Genomic DNA, 21,573 nt, shown 5'->3' on the forward strand with positions numbered 1-21,573 from the left:
AACAATTTACACATAATCCTGCATTTCCCCTTTCCCTCATATGTGGCAGCCACGAAAACGTACCTCTCAGATGTCCGATTACAGGGAGCATTACTGACTGATGTACTCCACATACTGTGCTCTGAAATCTATCACCGTGTTCTAGGCTGCACTTCCCATTGACTGCTCCCAGCCAGTGACTGAGTATGGCAGGGATACTAAGGCAGGCCTATTCCTAGGAGACATAAGGCCCCTTTGATGAGGGACATTGGCTTGAAAACTCCTCATTGGCTTTCCTGAAACTTTCTTGAACTACATCATATCCACTTTTCCTAATCTGCATCTAGTCTAAAGGCTCTCTCAGTCCCCTTCAGACCCCTCCCTAATTTTTTCCTCACAGGTGTCTCCCCATTAAACTTTTTGCGGGTTTAATCTGATCTTGCTGTCCACTTCACAAAGAACCTGAACTAACACATCATAGCTGATCATCAGCAAATTTAATGTCATTTCTATTTCCTAAATACATTTCTTGCACTCATCCACTTCTCTCTATCACCATCACCACTTGAGTAGAAGCTACGCCATTTGTCCCCTGGATTCCTGCAACAGCTGCCTACATTCATTTTATGCCTTTTCAATCCATTCTCATCACAGTAGCCAGAGTGAGTTTTAAAAAATATTAAATTGATCATGCCATTTCACTGCTTAAAACCTTTTAATGGTTTCCCATATGCTTAGAGTAAAATTTAAACTACTTCTGACACAAGATGCTTTAAAAGCTGGTTCCTGCCTCTCTTCTCAGCTTCATCTCTTATCACCTTCCCCCTGGTCCCCAAGCTCACCAATCTCCAGACAAACTAGTGTCCTTTCCCTTCCTACAAACTGTCAAGTCCTTTCCTGCCTCAGGGCCTTTCCACTTGGTCTCCCTTTTTCCTAAAATATGCTTCCTCCATCTCTTCGGAGGTTAGGCTCATTCTCATCCTTAGTGCTCAACTTAAATGTCCCCTCATCAGTGAGAACTTCTCCCAAGCCATCATCTCCATCCAACATTATCCTATTTCCTCCCAAGTGGTTATCACTGTCTGTAACTATTTTGCTTACTGTCTGTTTCTGCCACTTGAACAGGAGTAGGCAAATTAGGATCCACGGGTGGCCCACGCTCTAAGAATGGTTTTTACATATTTAAGTGTTTGAAATATTTAAGAATATTTCATGACACATGAAAATTATATGCAATTCAAATTTCAGTATCCATAAATAAAGTTAGAACGTAGTCACTCTCATTCGTTTATGTATTATCTATGGCTGCTTTAACACTACAACAGCAAAGCTGAGTAGTTATGTATGACCCATAATATTTAAAAATATTTTATATATAAATATATAAAAGCCTAAAATATTTACAGATAAAGTCTTCTGACTGCTGCACTAGAATGGAAATGCCATGGGACATTAGGTCAGGGACATTGATTGTCCTGTTCAGTCCTCCACTCCCAGTGTCTGGTCCATAGCTAGTGCTCAGTAATTGTAGGTTGAACAAACCTTCCTCCTCTCCTGGGTACTATCAATATCTGAGGGGTTTACCTCTCACTGGCTTATTCCCTTCTAAGACACAGTGAGAAAAATTAGGAACCAATTATTATTGAGTCTGGGAGAGTACCTTGAGAATAGGACTGTGTTTTATTCATTTTGAAATACCTAGCAAAGTCTCTTGCACAAGGTAGGCTGCAGCTGGAAACCAAAAGAACTCTTGGGGTTACTGTTGAGAGGAAATTAGTGCACGCAAAGCATTTAGCAGAATCTCAGGGGTACAGAAGTATTCAATAAATGTTTGCTCCTGCCTCAATTTTCCTTACTGTAACAGGAATAAAAATATAGGGCTGTCACACAGACTAAATAAAACAAGAATGCTCTGTGTGAAACAGCTTTGTAAGCCACAAACACCATTCAAATGCACAAACATTCAAGTGCAATATATGAATGACTCTTGGCATTGAGCAACCCAGTTTGGAGGGAAGGGCCCTCCCTCACCTAGAAGTGAAAAGACCTAACTCATCCTAACTCTTACCGCTTATTAACTGACCCTAGACGATCGCAACTTCGGTGCTGTTTTCTTCATGTATAAGAGCCGCCTCTGAACGGACAAGACCGTCCCTCGGAGATCCAGCCTGCGTCTCTCTGCGTGTCCTTTCCTTTCCCGGCATTGTACCGAGACTGCCAGTCCTCGCGCCCTCCCCAAAGCAGGCGGCGGCGGCCGGAGGTGGGGGAACCAGCCCGGGGGCGGGGCTCTGGAGGGGCGTGTCCTGGGCGTGTCCGGGGTGCGGCCTTCGTCTCCCGGCCGTCGCCGCCAGGCTGAGACGCGCTGAGGCGGCACTGGAGCCTCGCTGCTACACGAGTTGCCGAGCAGGCGGGGAGGCGCTCACTTCCGTGTCGGGCCCCGTGGCGTCCGGCGCCCTTGCCAAGGGCCGGGCGGGCCGCAGGTCAGTCGGGGAGGCCGCCTACCCCGCCCATCCCCTGCTGAGGAGCGGAGCGCCGGGTGGGCCGCGGACCCGGGAGGCGGCAGGGCGCCCTGAGGAAGGGCCCGGGCCGCGCTGTTAACACGGGCGCCCGGGGCTGCAGGCTCGGGCTTCGGGCCGATTCGGGATCCCAGAACCGCGGGGAGACCCCCGCGGGGCTTTGTGGTGTCCCAGCCCCTCCCCTCTCGTCCCGCGTCGTGGGAGTTCCTTGAGCGTTTCTCAAAGTAGTGTCCGCGGGGGGGACTCCCGACCCCACCTAAGACTTTCTGAACCAGAGTCTATGTCGTGGTCCGGGAATCTGCATTTTCAGCAAGTGTCCCTGATGGTTTTGGTGCAGGTGGTCACGGAACCGCAGGCTGGGCACGCTACCCCAGAGGGCTGGGCACTGTCGACCCAGCAGGGAGTGCAAGTGGGTGCATTTGAAGGTGGGGCCCTGTGACTGGCCTTGAAATGGTGATGGTCCTCTGCCTTAGGGGTATCTCTTGAATCCTTGCGCCTAGGGTGCTGCTATGTTCCTATTGCCATCCACCGGAGTCTTCAGACGGACAGACGCTTAGTGAGTGAAGTGCCCAGGTCAGGAGCCTTAGGAGTGAAACGGTGCTGAAGGAGTCGGTGTGGGGTGCAGCTGGAAGAACTTGGAGTTGGTCCTGCTGACCTGGATTGGGGCTGACTCCACCACTTACGGCAGGGCAGCCCTAGCGTAGACCCTGCACACATTACTGTTTCTTTCTCCAGTGTCCTCACCTGTCAGTAGGGACAGTAACTCCTACCCAGTAGGGCTTTTGTGTGAATGAGGTAATGTCTGTCAAGTGTCTCCTACAGTGGCTGGCACATAGCGTTCAGTAAATGGGAATTGTTAGGGGTGATGCAGCTTATAGTCCCCCAAATTAGGGATTAGTCAAGTGGAATAATATGTGGACAGGGGTACAAAGTATATCTGGGACAACTGTGCAAGGATTCTAACTGGGGGTGCCTGGGAAGGTCATGTAAGCAGTGAGGTTTGCCTACAGCTTTGAAGAATAGATAGGATTCCAGGGAGCTGGTGACAGGGACAGCGTGAACCAGTTCCGTTCCAGGCCTCAGAAGTGGTTCTTTCACATGGTTCATTGTTGGGCTGCTCCTTGGACTTTTAGGCAGTGTAGAAAGTCACATTGATAAGTGGGTTCTGAAGACTGGACTGTTGGCCCATAATAGTTTCTGTCTACTGTGTTTCACACACATGGTGTTCCTCAGACTCTAATGGTCTCCTTCTCTTATTGGAAATTGGCTAAACTGGAGCATCTATGAAAAGATGCTCAAAGTTGATGGCAAAGTGAATGGCCATGCATGAAGTTGAGCCTATTGGTAGCCATTTTACACTTGCTATGAAATGTGAAGATACATTGGGAGGACACTTTTCCTCAGGATATTGTTTTAGGTTCTGTAGGAATGCCACAGTCAGCTGTGGTTCATCTATCTCCAGAATGGATTAAGAAATAAAATCCTTAAAATGTCTCTAAAGGTTCAGCTATTTCAGAGGGAAGAAGCCACATGATTGAGAGATGTCATCTGTTGTTCTTCTGGACCAGTTTGGCTTTTGGTATACATGGAATTCTGATCTCAGTTGATAAATTATATATTCCTTAGTTACCTAACTTAAGAATTACAACTACTGTTGTTAATAATTTCTGCTCTTATGTTTCCTTACATCTCCAGAGCCAATATAAGGTCCTTCAGTATATACCCTCTTGTAAATTTTTATATTATTATAGATAATATTTATCATTTATTGAGTACTTACTCTGAGCCAGAGACTGTTCTATATGCTTTTTATATTTTCTGTCAATTATTCCTCTGATAGTCCTTTGAGGTAGGCATCATCCTTCCCTCCAATTTAGAGATGGGGAAACAGGCAGAGGAGGATAAGTACTTGCCCAAGGTCCCAGGCTAGTAAGTGGTAGAGCCTAATAGCCTGATTCCATGCTACATGCTGTTCCCCTCTGCAAGTCTACACAGCTCCCTCAGACTTACTGTAGTTTAAAAAGATATGTGAATACTGACGATCATAAGCACGCCTCACCTTTGCTTTATATGTAACAGACAATGCATTATCTCATTTACTTCTTTAAACAGTCATTTCAACAGCTCTGATTTGGTTGGTAATACTTTATTATCATTTACAAATCCTCTGAGCCAGAGTTTTCCAGCTTCTCAGCATATCTCAAACTTCTTTTGTATTACATTAAGTCCTTCGATTCAGTATTGCCGGTGCTGAGGAATTTGTTTTAAACCACTTTAGAATGTATTTATTTTTATTACCTATTTCATGTATTGTTGGAAATGTCAATGGTGATTGTCCTTTGTTTTTACAGAGGGGTACTGTGACCACCATTGTTTTGCAGTTTCTGAAAGTGTTTCGAGGCAAAACTTCAGGCGTCGGAGAGACCAATGGAAGGTCACAAGGCAGAAGAAGAGGTGTTGGATATTCTTCGACTGAACGTGGGTGGCTGTATTTACACAGCCAGGCGGCAGTCCTTGTGCCGCTTTAGGGACTCAATGCTGGCATCCATGTTCAGTGGTCGTTTTCCTCTAAAAACAGATGAATCAGGTAAATATCTAAAGTCTGTAAGCATTATCATGAATGTTCATTAAAATAGGAGTCTAGTTTAAATTCCCTTTAATTTTTCTAATTACAACAGAATGTATTAGCTTACTCTGTTAATTACTGAGATCATTGGGACTGTATGGAGATTCATTAAGTACATGGAGAAATTAAATACCAGTTTCTAGAATCTGTGATGCTGTCGCTAAAAGTTGACAAAAAAGTGAATGTGTGTAAAGGCCAACCATCACCTAATTATGGGGATTAATCATATTTTGAAAGTTGTTCCATTCATACAACTCAATGGGTAAAGGTATTGAGCCTGATTAAATATATTAGCTTCTCTCTGTGTTCTTTAAGTTAAAAAATGTATTTCTCTGAAGAAAGGAACTGCCCTCATAGCTGACAGGGCAGGTACTGTCAGTGTAGAATTAGTGTTAAACTCACACCTAGTCCAGCTGCAGAGCCTTGTGTGGGCAGATGTGTATGCCTAAGAAAACATCAGTTCAGTGATACCGTCAGTCACCCAGGACTGAAAATTGGTGTTTCAGAAGAAACTGTAAAATACAAGGGTTAGGGTCCTAGGGCCACTCTCTGCTTTGAGTGCTCTGGGATTCACTGAACCTACTACTGGTGGTAAAGAAACTTCAGCAGAGCAAGTAAGGCTTTTTGTACATCTTAGGCATTCTGGGGCTCGTAGAACCCACTCTTGGTCTGTGTTAGAAAAAAGGGATTGAGGAGCTCAGACCATGAGGGGCTGTTAGTAACCCTGGGTCTGGAGAGATTGCTTTGCCAGATGAATGGCAGTTGGAAGAATGGAAAACTCACTGATGTCTGGTGCCCAGGACTGGATGTCCATCTGGACAGAAAGTTTGTTGGTATAAAGGTGGTAAGCAGGGACTGAGTTGTTTCCTCTGCCCCTAAGTTTTTACCTTCTTAATCCCGTCTTAAACTAATCAAGGGAGGAAGGAAATCATTGAGTAACCTCACACAGAAGTGTTTTTTTGTTTTCTTAATTCTGCTGAATTGTCTACAAAAAGTCTTTTATCATAAAGTAGTACCAGTATAGCATTTCTTTTCTACAGTTTCATACAAAGGAACTAACCTAATAAGTCTGAACAAATGGCATGCCCATAGCTAGGAACCCAGGGTTTATTTGTTGGCAACACTGCAGGTCGACTTGTAGGGTCACTGACATACAAATGCTGGACCTCATTATACCCTCATTAGGGAGGAACTCCATACACCTTTCCTGGCCCAGCTGGGTTGAGATTAGTGGTAAGCTTCTGTTTCTACCAGCAGTCTAAGGTCTCCTTGGCTTTTGCAGAGGCCATAGTGGGAATATAGTCCTTGATTTCTAATGGAACTCAGAATACGTTTTCCTTGTAGGTGAGAATACAGAGGCTCCCCAAATTTGACTAAACCTATTTGAACACTAGATATTAACTTTCTTTTGAGAAAGAAACATTTCTAATTGTAGAGGTCTTCAGTCTAATTCTAGTTTGACATGTTGAAATTTTACCGTGGTCATTTGTATCTATTCAATCATTTTTGAACTGAATATTTTCTAGGGGCTTGTGTTATTGACCGTGATGGACATCTATTTAAATACCTTTTGGATTATCTTCACGGAGAAGTTCACATTCCCACAGAGGAGCAAACCCGCATTGCTCTGCAGGAAGAGGCTGATTACTTTGGCATCCCTTATCCGTACAGCCTGTCTGACCACTTGGCCAATGAAATGGAGACATATTCTTTAAGGTCAAATATAGAACTTAAAAAGGTCTTGGCATTTTCTTAATTTTACAATATATGTATGAATGTTTATCTAATATTCATTTATTATACATTTATTATGCACAAAGCAGTGTATGTTATTTTGTATAGCCCATGTTGTAACATAAACCAAAATGAGACCGTTTTACTTCTTACAATATTTTTTTAACTGTATTATATACCTTTATTTGTTTTGTTTTGAATTTTATTTTATTTTATTTTTTTATACAGCATGTTCTTATTTTTCATTTTATACATATTAGTGTATATATGTCAATCCCAATCTCCCAATTCATCACACCACCACCACCACCACCCGCCACTTTCCCCCCTTGGTGTCCATACATTTGTTTTCTACATCTGTGTCTCTATTTCTGCCCTGCAGACCGGTTCATCTGTACCATTTTTCTAGGTTCCACATATATGCGTTAATATATGATATTTTTCTCTTCCTGACTTACTTCACTCTGTATGACAGTATCTAGATCCATCCACGTCTCTACAGATGACTCAATTTCGTTCCTTTTTATGGCTGAGTAGTATTCCATTGTATATATGTACCACTTCTTCTTTATCCATTCGTCTGTTGATGGGCATTTAGGTTGCTTCCATGTCCTGGCTATTGTAAATAGTGCTGCAATGAACATTGGGGTGCATGTGTCTTTTTGAATTATGATTCTCTCTGGGTATATGCCCAGTAGTGGGATTGCTAGGTCATATGGTAATTCTATTTTTAGTTCTTTAAGGAACCTGTATACTGTTCTGTATTGTGCCTGTATCAATTTACATTCCCACCAACAGTGCAAGAGGGTTCCCTTTTCTCCACACCCTCTCCAGCATTTGTTGTCTGTAGATTTTCTGATGATGCCCATTCTGACAATGAGGTGATACCTCATTGTATTTTTGATTTGCATTTCTCTAATAATTAGTGATGTTGAGCAGCTTTTCATGTGCTTCTTGGCCATCTGTATGTCTTCTCTGGAGAAATGTCTATTTAGGCCTTCTGCCATTTTTGGATTGGGTTGTTTGTTTTTTTAATATTGAGTTGCATGAGCTGTTTATATATTTTGGAGATTAATCCTTTGTCCATTGCTTTGTTTGCAAATACTCTCTCCTATTCTGAGGGTTGTCTTTTCGTCTTATTTGTAGTTTCCTTTGCTGTGCAAAAGCTTTTAAGTTTTACTAGGTCCCATTTGTTTATTTTTGTTTTTATTTCCATTACTCTAGGAGGTGGATCAAAAAAGATCTTGCTGTGATTTATGTCAAAGAGTGTTCTTCCTATGTTTTCCTCTAAGAGTTTTATAGTGTCTGGTCTTACATTTAGGTCTCTAATCCATTTTCAGTTTATTTTTGTGTATGGTGTTAGGGAGTGTTCTAATTTCATTCTTTTACATGTAGCTGTCCAGTTTCCCCAGCACCACTTATTAAAGACACTGTCTTTTCTCCATTGTATGTCCTTGCCTCCTTTGTCATAGATGAGTTGACCATAGGTGCGTGGGATTATCTATGGGCTTTCTATCCTGTTCCATTGATCTATATTTCTGTTTTTGTGCCAGTACCATATTGTCTTGATGACTGTAGCTTTGTAGTATAGTCTGAAGTCAGGGAGTCTGATTCCTCCACTTCCGTTTTTTTCCCTCAAGACTGCTTTGGCTATTCGGGGTCTTTGGTGTCTCCATACAAATTTTAAGATTTTTTGTTCTAGTTCTGTAAAAAATGCCATTGGTAATTTGATAGGGATTGCCTTGAATCTGTAGATTGCTTTGGGTAGTATAGTCATTTCCACAATATTGATTCTTCCAATCCAAGAACATGGTATATCTCTCCATCTGTTTATATCATCATTAATTTCTTTTATCAGTGTCCCATAGTTTTCTGCATACAGGTCTTTTGTCTCCTTAGGTAGGTTTATTCCTAGGTATTTTATTCTTTTTGTTTCAGTGGTAAATGGGAGTGTTTCCTTAATTTCTCATTCAGATTTTTCGTCATTAGTGTATAGGAATGCAAGAGATTTCTGTGCATTAATTTCGTGTCCTGCCACTTTACCAAATTCATTGATTAGCTCTAGTAGTTTTCTGGTGGCATCTTTAGGATTCTCTATGTATAGTATCATGTCATCTGCAAACAGTGACAGTTTTACTTCTTCTTTTCCAATTTGTATTCCTTTTATTTCTTTTTCTTCTCTGATTGCCGTGGCTAGGACTTCCAAAATTATGTTGAATGATAGTGGGGAGCGTGGACATCCTTGTCTTGTTCCTGATCTTAGAGGAGATGCTTTCAGTTTTTCACCATTGAGAATGATGTTTGCTGTGGGTTTTTCGTATATGGCCTTTATTATGTTGAGGTAGGTTCCCTCTATGCCCACTTTCTGGAGAGTTTTTATCATAAATGGGTGTTGGATTTTGTCAAAAGCTTTTTCTGTATCTATTGAGATGATCATATGGTTTTTATTCTTCAGTTTGTTAATATGGTGTATCACATTGATTGATTTACGTATATTGAAGAATCCTTGCATCCCTGGGATCAATCCCACTTGATCATGGTGTATGGTACTTTTTTTTTTTTTTTTAACATCTTTATTGGGGTATAATTGCTTTACAATGGTGTGTTAGTTTCTGCTTTATAACAAAGTGAATCAGTCATACATAAACGTATGTTCCCATATGTCTTCCCTGTTGCGTCTCCCTCCCTCCCACCCTCCCCATCCCACCCCTCCAGGCTGTCACAAAGCACCGAGTCAATATCCCTGTGCCATGCGGCTGCTTCCCACTAGCTATCTACCTTACTGCGTTTGTTAGTGTGTATATGCCCATGACTCTCTCTCGCCCTGTCACAGCTCACCCTTCCCCCTCCCCATAACCTCAAGTCCATTCTCTAAGAGGTCTGCGTCTTTATTCCTGCTTTACCCCTAGGTTCTTCATGACATTTTTTTCTTAAATTCCATATATATGTGTTAGCATACGGTATTTGTCTTTTTCTTTCTGACTTACTTCACTCTGTATGACAGACTCTAGGTCTATCCACCTCATTACAAATAGCTCAATTTCGTTTCTTTTTATGGCTGAGTAATATTCCATTGTATATATGTGCCACATCTTCTTTATCCATTCATCCGACGACGGGCACTTAGGTTGTTTCCATCTCCGGGCTATTGTAAATAGAGCTGCAATGAACATTTTGGTACATGACTCTTTTTGAATTTTGGTTTTCTCAGGGTATATGCCCAGTAGTGGGATTGCTGGGTCATATGGTAGTTCTATTTGTAGTTTTTTAAGGAACCTCCATACTGTTCTCCATAGTGGCTGAACCAATTCACATTCCCACCAGCAGTGCAAGAGTGTTCCCTTTTCTCCACACCCTCTCCAGCATTTATTGTTTCTAGATTTTTTGATGATGGCCATTCTGACTGGTGTGAGATGATATCTCATTGTAGTTTTGATTTGCATTTCTCTAATGATTAATGATGTTGAGCATTCTTTCATGTGTTTGTTGGCAGTCTGTACATCTTCTTTGGAGAAATGTCTATTTAGGTCTTCTGCCCATTTTTGGATTGGGTTGTTTGTTTTCTTGTTATTGAGCTGCATGAGCTGCTTGTAAATTTTGGAGATTAATCCTTTGTCGGTTGCTTCATTTGCAAATATTTTCTCCCATTCTGAGGGTTGTCTTTTGGTCTTGTTTATGGTTTCCTTTGCTGTGCAAAAGCTTTGAAGTTTCATTAGGTCCCATTTGTTTATTTTTGTTTTTATTTCCATTACTCTAGGAGGTGGGTCAGAAAGGATCTTGCTTTGATTTATGTCATAGAGTGTTCTGCCTATGTTTTCCTCTAAGAGTTTGATAGTTTCTGGCCTTACATTTAGGTCTTTAATCCATTTTGAGCTTATTTTTGTGTATGGTGTTAGGGAGTGATCTAATCTCATACTTTTACATGTACCTGTCCAGTTTTCCCAGCACCACTTATTGAAGAGGCTGTCCTTTCTCCATTGTACATTACTGCCACCTTTATCAAAGATAAGGTGTCCATATGTGCATGGGTTTATCTCTGGGCTTTCTATCCTGTTCCATTGATCTATCTTTCTGTTTTTGTGCCAGTACCATACCGTCTTGATGACTGTAGCTTTGTAGTATAGTCTGAAGTCAGGGAGCCTGATTCCTCCAGTTCCTTCTTTCGTTCTCAAGATTGCTTTGGCTATTCGGGGTCTTTTGTGTTTCCATACAAATTGTGAAATTTTTTGTTCTAGTTCTGTGAAAAATGCCAGTGGTAGTTTGATAGGGATTGCATTGAATCTATAGATTGCTTTGGGTAGTAGAGTCATTTTCACAATGTTGATTCTTCCAATCCAAGAACATGGTATATCTCTCCATCTATTTATATCATCTTTAATTTCTTTCATCAGTGTCTTATAATTTTCTGCATACAGGTCTTTTGTCTCCTTAGGTAGGTTTATTCCTAGATATTTTATTCTTTTTGTTGCAATGGTAAATGGGAGTGTTTTCTTGATTTCACTTTCAGATTTTTCATCATTAGTATATAGGAATGCCAGAGATTTCTGTGCATTAATTTTGTATCCTGCCACTTTACCAAATTCATTGATTAGCTCTAGTAGTTTTCTGGTAGCATCTTTAGGGTTCTCTATGTATAGGATCATGTCATCTGCAAACAGTGACAGCTTTACTTCTTCTTTTCCAATTTGGATTCCTTTTATTTCCTTTTCTTCTCTGATTGCTGTGGCTAAAACTTCCAAAACAATGTTGAATAATAGTGGTGAGAGTGGGCAACCTTGTCTTGTTCCTGATCTTAGTGGAAATGCTTTCAGTTTTTCACCATTGAGGATGATGTTTTCTGTGGGCTTGTCATATATGGCCTTTATTATGTTGAGGAAAGTTCCCTCTATGCCTACTTTCTGCAGGGTTTTTATCATAAATGGGTGTTGAATTTTGTCAAAAGCTTTCTCTGCATCTATTGAGATGATCATATGGTTTTTCTCCTTCAATTTGTTAATATGGTTTATCACATTGATAGATTTGCGTATATTGAAGAATCCTTGCATTCCTGGGATCAATCCCACTTGATCATGGTGTACGATCCTTTTAATGTGTTGTTGGATTCTGTTTGCTAGTATTTTGTTGAGGATTTTTGCATCTATATTCGTCAGTGATATTGCTCTGTAGTTTTCTTTTTTTGTCATATCTTTGTCTCGTTTTGATATCAGGGTGATGGTGGCCTCATAGAAAGAGTTTGGGAGTGTTCCTTCCTCTGCAATTTTTTGGAAGAGTTTGAGAAGGATGGATGATAGCTCTTCTCTAAATGTTTGTTTGAATTCACCTGTGAAGCCATCTGGTCCTGGACTTTTGTTTGTTGGAAGATTTTTTATTTATTTAATTTATTTTTTTTAAATTTTAGTTTTCTTTTTTATAAATTTATTTACTTTATTTTTGGCTGCATTGGGTCTTTGTTGCTGCGTGTGGGCTTTCTCTAGTTGTGGTGAGCGGAGGCTACTCTTCATTGCAGTGCACGGGCTTCTCATTGCGGTGGCTTCTCTTGTGGCGGAGCACGGGCTGTAGGTGCGCAGGCTTCAGTAGTTGCAGCATGTGAGCTCAGTAGATGTGGCACACAGGCTGTAGAGCGCAGGCTCAGTAGTTGTGGCGCACGGGCTTAGTTGCTCTGCGGCATGTGGGATCTTCCTAGACCAGCGCTCAAACCCGTGTCCCCTGCATTGGCAGGTGGATTCTTAACCACTGTGCCACCAGGGGAGTCCTGTTGGAAGATTTTTAATCACAGTTTCAATTTTATTACTTGTGATTGGTCTGTTCATATTTTCTATTTCTTCTGGGTTCAGTCTTGGAAGGTTATACCTTTCTAAGAATTTGTCCATTTCTTCCAGGTTATCCATTTTACTGGTATAAAGTTGCTTGTAGTAGTCTCTTAGGATGCTTTGTATTCCTTCAGTATCTGTTGTAACTTCTCCTTTTTCATTTCTAATTTTATTGATTTGAGTCCTCTCCCTCTTTTTCTTGATGAGTCTGGCTAAAGGTTTATCAATTTTGTTTATCTTCTCAAGGAACCAGCTTTTAGTTTTATTGATCTTTGCTATCGTTTTCTTTGTTTCTATTTCATTTATTTCTGCTCTGATCTTTATGATTTCTTTCCTTCTACTACCTTTGGGTTTTGTTTGTTCTTCTTTCTCTCATTCCTTTAGGTGCAAGGTTAGATTGTTTATTTGAGATGTTTGTTGTTTCTTGAGGTAGGCTTGTATTGCTGTAAACTTCCCTCTTAGAACTGCTTTTGCTGCATCCCATAGGTTTTGGATCATCGTGTTTTCATTGTCATTTTTCTCTAGGTATTTTCTGATTTCCTCTTTGATTTCTTCAGTGATCTCTTGGTTATTTAGTAACATATTGTTACTTCTCTACAGTTTTTGAAGACATGTTTCTTAATTACCACTACTCATTTTTTAAGGCCAAAATTGTATTCTAGGAAAGTGTATTACCACGCCACCCAAAAGTTTATGGAGTTTTTATTCCTCATTGAATGTTTAACACTTTCTGATGGCTTTTTTAAATAGAACTCTTCTGCTCTTGAAGTTCTTCTTAAATTAAGAGCAGTACTGTAGTATGTGAGGGTATAGTGGGATTAATTCATTTACTGAAATGATATTTTAAAAGGATGGTCATGATAAATAAAAGATTGTATAAAATCCCTTACCTGATTTAGTGAGTGTAGCAGTTTGTTACTAAGCTAAAACATTAGTTTGATTACTTCACCTTGAGATCAGTAAATCTTTTTTTAAGATGCTTCTGTTTTAAATCACATTTGAAATGTCTTTACATGACTTGAACAGCTTCATCTGTTTTGTCTTATTGATAAGTATTATATTTACTATTAATTAGCACCTTGAACATCTAAGAAAAATATTTTTCCTAGATAATTGTTCATAGTGAAAAGTGGTTTGAATTGGTTTGAATTCTTTGAGTTGGATGTCAGTGTTTAGGAGAGCAAGCTGACAGTATGGTTATTAGGAGTGCAGCATGAAGAGAAAGTTGATTTGGTTCCAGATCCCCTTTGGGAATTTGCATGGTTGTATGGGTTCTGCTATTGGAATTATTTATAAACTGATTTGTCGAACAGTCTTTTGATGCTGTTTGCCATATCTGCAGAGTGGGGCTGAAAAAGCCTAACTGGAAAGTTGGGACAGATTAGCATTCACCTTTATAGTCTTTCATTCTTGGTTTGTATGCACAACAGACACAGCATGCGAACATTCATTCTGCCAGCCAACTCCTATTTATTTCAAATGTTTTTGACATATAGGACCCTGTTCTAGGGACTGTGTGGGACACAAAGAAATATGACATGCAGTTTTTGCCCTTGAATGGTTTATAATGTTGTTGGTGATTTTCATAGATGTGCAAGTGAAGATAAAAGCCAATACAGGAGTTAGATGGCAATATTAAATGAAAATGCAACACATGTTAGGGTCCTCTTTTCCTTCACTGAGTCAGTAAATATTAAGCATCTCCTTTGTATCAGGTACTTTTCTAGGGACTTGGGATACAAAACAAAACAGAAAAGAGTGCCTGTCCTCAGAGAGCTCACAGCAATAATGCTGTTTCTCCCAGGGAAGGCCTGTACCACTCCACTGGGTGAAGCCCTGTTCCTCTGTGCCCCTTAGCACCTCGTAGGCTTACCTAGTAGCACTTCTTACACTGTGTGCTGATGGCTTATTTAATGTCTGTCTTCTGCATCAGCTGTAAACTCAAGGAGGGACCCTGTCTCCTGCTCACCATTATGTCTCCAAGGCCTTAGACAGTGCTTATTATTCACACATAGGTACTTAGTATTCAAGTGATTGAGTGAATAGGTGGATAAATGCCAAATGAGTTCAGACAGTATATATCGAGTTCATATATTCATATCTTTCAGTGTAAAAGAACAAGTTAATCTGGTAAATCCATGATTGGATTTGGAGTTAAGAATAAGTATCAACTATGGGGCAAGTCAGTAGGAGGTAAAAGGAAGATTGAGTCAAATGGAAAATCGGGGGGAAAAGAAAGGGAAAAGAAAGAATTTTAACTTTTGCTTATTATATGAAGATTTTAAAATGATGTTGGTAGTGAGTATAAAGGAAGAGGAAGTAAAACATAATTTCCATGTGGAAAAAGATTCTCTAGCTGAGAAGGTTTTGGGTTTTTGGGTGGTAATTTGCCTCACCTCCCCCAATACCCCAAATTCAACAAATGGTTTGGTTTTTAAAGGCATAAACAGTAGGCTGAGATATATAATCTTTTTATTTCCGTTATGACCAGCTGAAATTACAGCTTTACATGAAAGTAATAGAGCAAATTCATTTTGACTTTACTCCAGAATTAAATTCAAATTTTATATATTTTTTTGCCCCAGGCTTTAACAGACTTCTGTGATTCGTATGGTTTAGTTTGCAATAAACCAACAGTTTGGGTTCTCCACTATCTTAACACATCTGGTGCAAGCTGTGAGAGTAGAATTATTGGTGTATATTCCACAAAAACTGATGGAACAGATGCAATTGATAAGCAGCTGGGAGGAAGAATTCACAGTAAATGCGTTTTTAAAAGGTATGTCTGCGTTTAAATATGAAAAGGAACAAAATAAAGTCTTGGTCTCTTCTAAGAGGTGTTATTGAATGGAATATGTGGTTGACTAGGAAAGAAGCCAGTACCTCTCAACAGACAGAGTGAATCTCATAGCTGTCGAGATAGGCCTGTTTCATGAGGAGGTTGTAATTCAGACCATTTCACATCTGTATAAGCAATAGGCCATCTACGTGGTCTAGTACAGTGGTTCTCAACTGGGAGTGGTCATCAGAATCCCCTGAGAGGCATTATAAAAAGAGAAAAGAAAGAAAGAAAAGAAAAGCCACATGCCTGGGTATCTCCCCTCCACTATAGTCCAGGGACAGAAGCCTGGCCTAGAAGTCAGCAGGCCCACTGAGGGACCCAGCACTGGCCTGTGTCTTGGTGTCCTGGTTTGAGAAATGCTGAAAGACTTTTCATCTGGTCCCTCCCAACTTTAAAATTCTATGCCTTGAACATGTTAAATTCTTAAGGGTTATTCTGTTAATATTTTCCCTGTAATCTCATTTATACTAGTCAATTCACTTAGCAAAATTTTTTTTTTTAATTCTCTGAGAGATTGGATTGGGTCACATGCCAGTGACTAATGCACGACCACATGAGCTTGCTGTTTAGATAATTAATATGTTATCATTTTCTGAATTCTTTACAGGCAGGGATGTTTGTATATGATTTATAAGTGCCTGACATAGTGCTAGGAAAGTTTTAGTCAAAGTTGAACCTTTTCTAACTTTACTGGAGTTAGGTGATTTTTTTAAGAAAACTTATTTTAAGGATTTGTTGATTTGTCTGCACAGTTTATATTGTGGAATTAACAAATACTTTACCGCAGTAAAAAGAGACTAAATGTAGGTTAGTACGTAAGTATAGTATATTATACTCATCTAGTATGTCGTATATAGAATATATATATATATACACACATATATATATATGCTTAAGGATCACAGAAGAACAACTACTCATTACCTACATATTTTTTTCCCTTAGTTAACAAGTACTTATTGAGTGTCTATTAGCTGTATATATACCTAGGTAGTATATTTTCATTACCTTTTGTAATATTTCTAGGGAGGCAGGAAATAATGTTCAGTATATTTGGAGCTATTATTCAGTAGCAGAATTGAAGGAAATGATGGATGCCTTTGATGCCTGGGAAGGAAAAGGTACAGTACAATTCTTTCATTTCATGGCAGAAAGTAGACTTTTCCTTAATAAGACAAAGCAAGTTCAAATACAGCATTTCTTTTTTTGAGAAAATGTTTTTGGTGTGGGTCCAGGTAGTTGTCACCTTATAGTAACACTGAGGCAGTTTACTTACAAATTTTTAAACCCCATGAATTGCTAGGTATTATTAATAATCTACAATACAGTAACCTAAAATACACTTTTGTTAGTTATGCTTATTTAGTTCAATTTAAAAAGAGTTTCTGGGGCTTCCCTGGTGGTGCAGTGGTTAAGAATCCGCCTGCCAATGCAGGGGACACGGGTTCGAGCCCCGGTCCAGAAAGATCCCACATGCCACAGAGCAACTAAGCCCGTGTGCCACAACTACTGAGCCTGCGCTCTAGAGCCCACGAGCCACAACTACTGACGCCCACGCGCCTAGAGCCCATGCTCCACAACAAGAGAAGCCACTACGATGAGAAGCCCGCGCACCACAACGAAGAATAGCCCCCGCTTGCTGCAACTAGAGACTGCCCGCGCACAGCAAGGAAGACCCAACACAGCCAAAAATAAATAAATAAATTTATTACAAAAAAAATAATAAAAAGAGTTTCTGTAGCACCTACTGTGTACCTAGCATTGTCCTAGGAAGTATATCTCTAAATTAAGCATAAAATGTGTAATCAAAAAAAAATAAAGGGAGAGAGAGAAAATGAAAATCATGCTGGGAAGATATCTAAAGAGCCCTTAGAAAACAAATATTCTTTAAATGCACACTTTGAAATTTGACTGTCTTTACCAAGCTGCTTATGTGAGTTGATAATAGTAATGCTGCTTGATATTCAGTGTGATATGTAGTTTACATTCAGTATCTCTTAGTCCTAAAACAAGCCTGTATGCTGGTTTACGATTTTATTGAAGAGGAGAAGAAGTCTCAGAGAGACGTGCCACTTGCTTAAAGATCACAGAGGGTTAACTGTTCTATGCCTAAGTTTTTTTTCTTAATTAACATGTATTGAGTGTCAATTAGGTGCAAGCACTATAATTAAGTCCTAAAATTGTCCAAAGATAAATAAGACACATCTCAGTCCTCAAATGATCTTAAAAGCTGGTAGAGACAGACATTGCAAGTCATGTAAGATTGAATAAGGAAAGGAAGAGGCTTTTTAAAACTATCAGCTGTTCCTCTTTCAGGCAGGATGCTAGTACCAATCCTTTTTTTCCTCAACTTTGCCCCACTCAGTTTTCCTCCTTTTTCTTTTCATATCACGCCCTTCAAACAGATAGGATGAAGTGTGTTGAACAAAATGCTATTCTCTTTAAGCTTATTACTTGAGATTGAATTGACTTTGAGACACTTGGGCTTAAGTTGAAGAACTACCCCCCTGGTGTTCTTGTCTCCTTTTGTGCCGCTGGACTAGCAGGCTGCCTGGGAAGCTTTGGGAGGGCCTGGCTGGGTTTCTTTCTACACTGACTCAGGAAGCTGGAGCAGAGAGCTGGGATCACTGACTTTAACAAAGCGTGTGACTGATTTTAACTTTTTAGAAAGCATGCAATAGAGTAACATTGTTATCTAACAAAGTTCTGGAAGGCCTGTGGAAAGCCATAATACAGGAAACAGAAGTAAGAGAAAGAACTATTGAAAGGAAGAAGACAGTTATTGTTATTTGTGGACAGTATGTCTTTGTAGAAAACCCGAAAATAATCGACTAAAGGTATTTCAAATGATGAGTTTAGTAGACTAAACTAGCTAGATACAATATAAATAAAGATTAGCAGCTTACTTATGGTAAATTAATTAGAAATTATAGGAGAAAATCCCATTCACAATAGCAATAAACAAAAATAACTAGGCTGCGCCACCAAGAAATGCTTGGGTCCTTTACGAAGAAAACTGCTAAAATGTATTTATCTGTCCATCCATCCATCTATCCATCTATAAAAAAGAAGAGATGAAGATTACTGTGAGACATACCATGATCCTGAATGAGAAATCTGAATATTATAAAGATGTCAGTGTTTCTCAGATTAAATTATAGGTTTAACACAATTCCTACCAAAATATCAATGGACCTCTTTGGGAATCTTGAGGAAATGATCCTAAAATTCCTTTGAAAGAATAAACAGGTGAAATACCCCAAAACATTTTGGGAAGTAGAAGTCATTAGAGGGATGAGTTTAACTCTGTTTGATCGCCAAAATACTATATGTAGCTCTATACTAATAAAACCATGTCTTTCTGGTACAAGAATAGATGCAGAGATCAGGAGTAAAATCCATTAAATTTATAAGAATAAAATCACTATGTGATAAGAAAGCATTAAATACCAATAAAAAAGGATAGATTATTTAGGAGAAAAACAGAACTTTAACCTCACATCATTTATGAAAATAATCCCAGGTAGATTTATGAATGAAAAATGAAACTATTATAGACTATAATGAAATGTAAGCAAATAACTGATTTCTTAATAGGGAAAGAAATTATAAGCTTAAAATAAAACATAAAGACAAAGAAGTTTGATTACATAATATTTAATGTATTAACTTTAAAACATAAAACATTATAAATAAAATTTAGAAACTAATAAAAAACTTGGATAAAAGTGTTGCATTAACTGGACAAAGATTACCCTTATAATAAAGAGGGTTTATTTAAATTCATTAGAAAACCAGCTCAACCCTACTACAAATAAATGTATAAGGTTCATGGCCATAAAATTCCCAGAAAAGGAAATAAATGTGGCAGAGGTTCAAACTCATTATCAATGAACTATACATTAAATGAGAACTATTTTTTTATATACCAGATTAGTAAAGATCTCATGAATTCTTGGCAGGAATAAAGTTCATATTACTTTTTTTGGAAATAATTTATCAGTATGTATCAATAGCATCAAAATTGTTCATATTCTTTGAGCCAATAATTCTACTTCTAGAAATCTACCTTAAAGACAAAATCAAATGCAGACAAAGGCTTATGAACAGAGATGTTCAACTAAACATTATTCATAATAGGGAAAAAATAAAAGCAATCTAAATGTCTATAATACAGGGTTAAATACACATTGGCACATCCACAGGTTATAGATGGATATAGCTATTAAAATTATTTTGAGGGAATTCCTGGGTGGTCTTTTGGTTAGGACTCCACACATCCACTGCAGGGAATATGGGTTCGATCCCTGGTTGGGGAACTAAGATCCCGCATGCTGCGTGGCTGAAAAAATAATAATGATAAAATAAAATTATTTTGAATAACTTTTTATGTTGATGAGTGCGCATGATAAAGTAAGAAATGGTCAAAAGCAGAAAACAAAATTAAATATAATGTGTTTTCAATTATGTGCATATCATACGAATAGAAAAAAGACTGGAATGAGATACATCAAAATGTCATGAGCCACGATTCCTAGTTTTAGGATTAGAAGTGATTTTTATTTTTTTTATATATACTTTTCTATATTTTCCAAGTTTTGTACAATGAATGTGAATTATAGGCAGGAAAAAAATGAAAGTCTTAAAAACAAATTGCAGTATATCCTTTTTTTTTTTTTTTTTTGCGGTACGCGGGCCTCTCACTGTTGTGGCCTCTCGCGTTGCAGAGCACAGGCTCCGGACACTCAGGCTCAGCGGCCATGGCTCACAGGCCCAGCCGCTCTGTGGCATGTGGGATCTTCCCGGACCGGGGCACAAACCCGTGTCCCCTGCATTGTCAGGTGGACTCCCAACCACTGCGCCACCAGGGAAGCCTGCAGTATATCCATTTAAAGGAATACTCAGAAATAAAAAGAGATGATTATTGATACATATATCAACATGGATGAATCTTCAAAGCATCATGGTAAAGAAGCCAGACACAAAAGGCTATGTGGTGTATGATTCCATTTATATGATACTTTGGAAAAGGCAAAACTAAGGAATGGAGGACAGGGCATCAACTGTGGAAGGGTAGGAGGGAACTTTTTGGGGATGATAGAAATGTTCTGTATCTTGATTGTGGCCATAGTTACATGACTGTATACATCTGTCAAAACTCAGTGTACTTAAAAAGAGTGAATTTTATTTTATGTAAATTATATCTCAATAAACCTGACTTAAAAATAAAAACTTAATGGATGAGATTTGGTGATGGCTTTGTAGCATAAGTAGGTTTGGGAGTATGATCAAGCAGTTCTAGAAAGTTGTTGTCTTAAAATGAGGTCCATAGACTTCGAGTATTTGGACATGTCTATTATATATAATAACTTATGTGCCCAGCTTGCTAAGTTGTTTGTTATTACTAGCCCTTTAATGATTAAAAAAGAAGACACCAGATTCCTTCTTGGGACTTAAAGGTTACTGTTGTTTTTAATACCAAGCAGTTTTTATTCAGCATCATTCTTTAAGCCTTTTTTAATGTGTCTATGTATAATTTTTATGGTTCTTTTTTTTAAAAATGAGGTGAAATTCACACAGCATAGAATTAATTACAGTATACATTTCAGTGACATTTGCTACATTAACAGTGTGTGTAACCAGCACCTCTATTTAGTTCCAAAACACTTCTGTCACCACAAAAGGAAACCCAGTATCCATTAAGCAGTTACTCTGCATTCCCCTCTCCCCTCAGCCCCTGGCAACTACCAGTCAGCTCTCTGTCTCAGTGGATTTGTGTATTCTGGATATTTATATAAATGGAATCATACAATATATAACCTTTTGTGTCTGGCTTCTTTCACTTAGCATAAGGTTTTTAAGCTTCATAAGAATACATTTTCAGGGACTTCCCTGGTGGCGCAGTGGTTAAGCATCCGCCTGCCAATTCAGGGGACACAGGTTCGTTCCCTTGTCCGGGAAGATCCCACATGCCGCGGAGCAGCTAAGCCTGTGCACCACAACTACTGAGCCTGTGCTCTAGAGACCGCGAGCCACAACTACTGAGCCCACGTGCCACAACTACTG

General features: G+C 39.1%; 1 protein-coding gene across 1 annotated transcript in view; it reads left to right on the top strand.

Moving 5' to 3' along the window:
- Nucleotides 1-2,324: 2,324 nt before the first annotated feature.
- Nucleotides 2,325-21,573, top strand: part of KCTD18 (potassium channel tetramerization domain containing 18) — a 30,472-nt gene continuing 11,223 nt past the window's right edge. Inside the window, exons 1-5 of the mRNA XM_082658384.1 lie at nucleotides 2,325-2,459; nucleotides 4,847-5,082; nucleotides 6,648-6,859; nucleotides 15,251-15,444; nucleotides 16,534-16,628. Coding sequence (XP_082514510.1) covers nucleotides 4,923-5,082; nucleotides 6,648-6,859; nucleotides 15,251-15,444; nucleotides 16,534-16,628 — 661 coding nt within the window. The 5' untranslated portion in view covers nucleotides 2,325-2,459; nucleotides 4,847-4,922. The remainder of the gene's footprint in view (nucleotides 2,460-4,846; nucleotides 5,083-6,647; nucleotides 6,860-15,250; nucleotides 15,445-16,533; nucleotides 16,629-21,573) is intronic.

This window comes from Grampus griseus (genome assembly GCF_964374135.1).
Source record: "Grampus griseus genome assembly, chromosome: 7".
In the NCBI taxonomy this organism is placed as follows: Eukaryota; Metazoa; Chordata; class Mammalia; order Artiodactyla; family Delphinidae; genus Grampus; species Grampus griseus.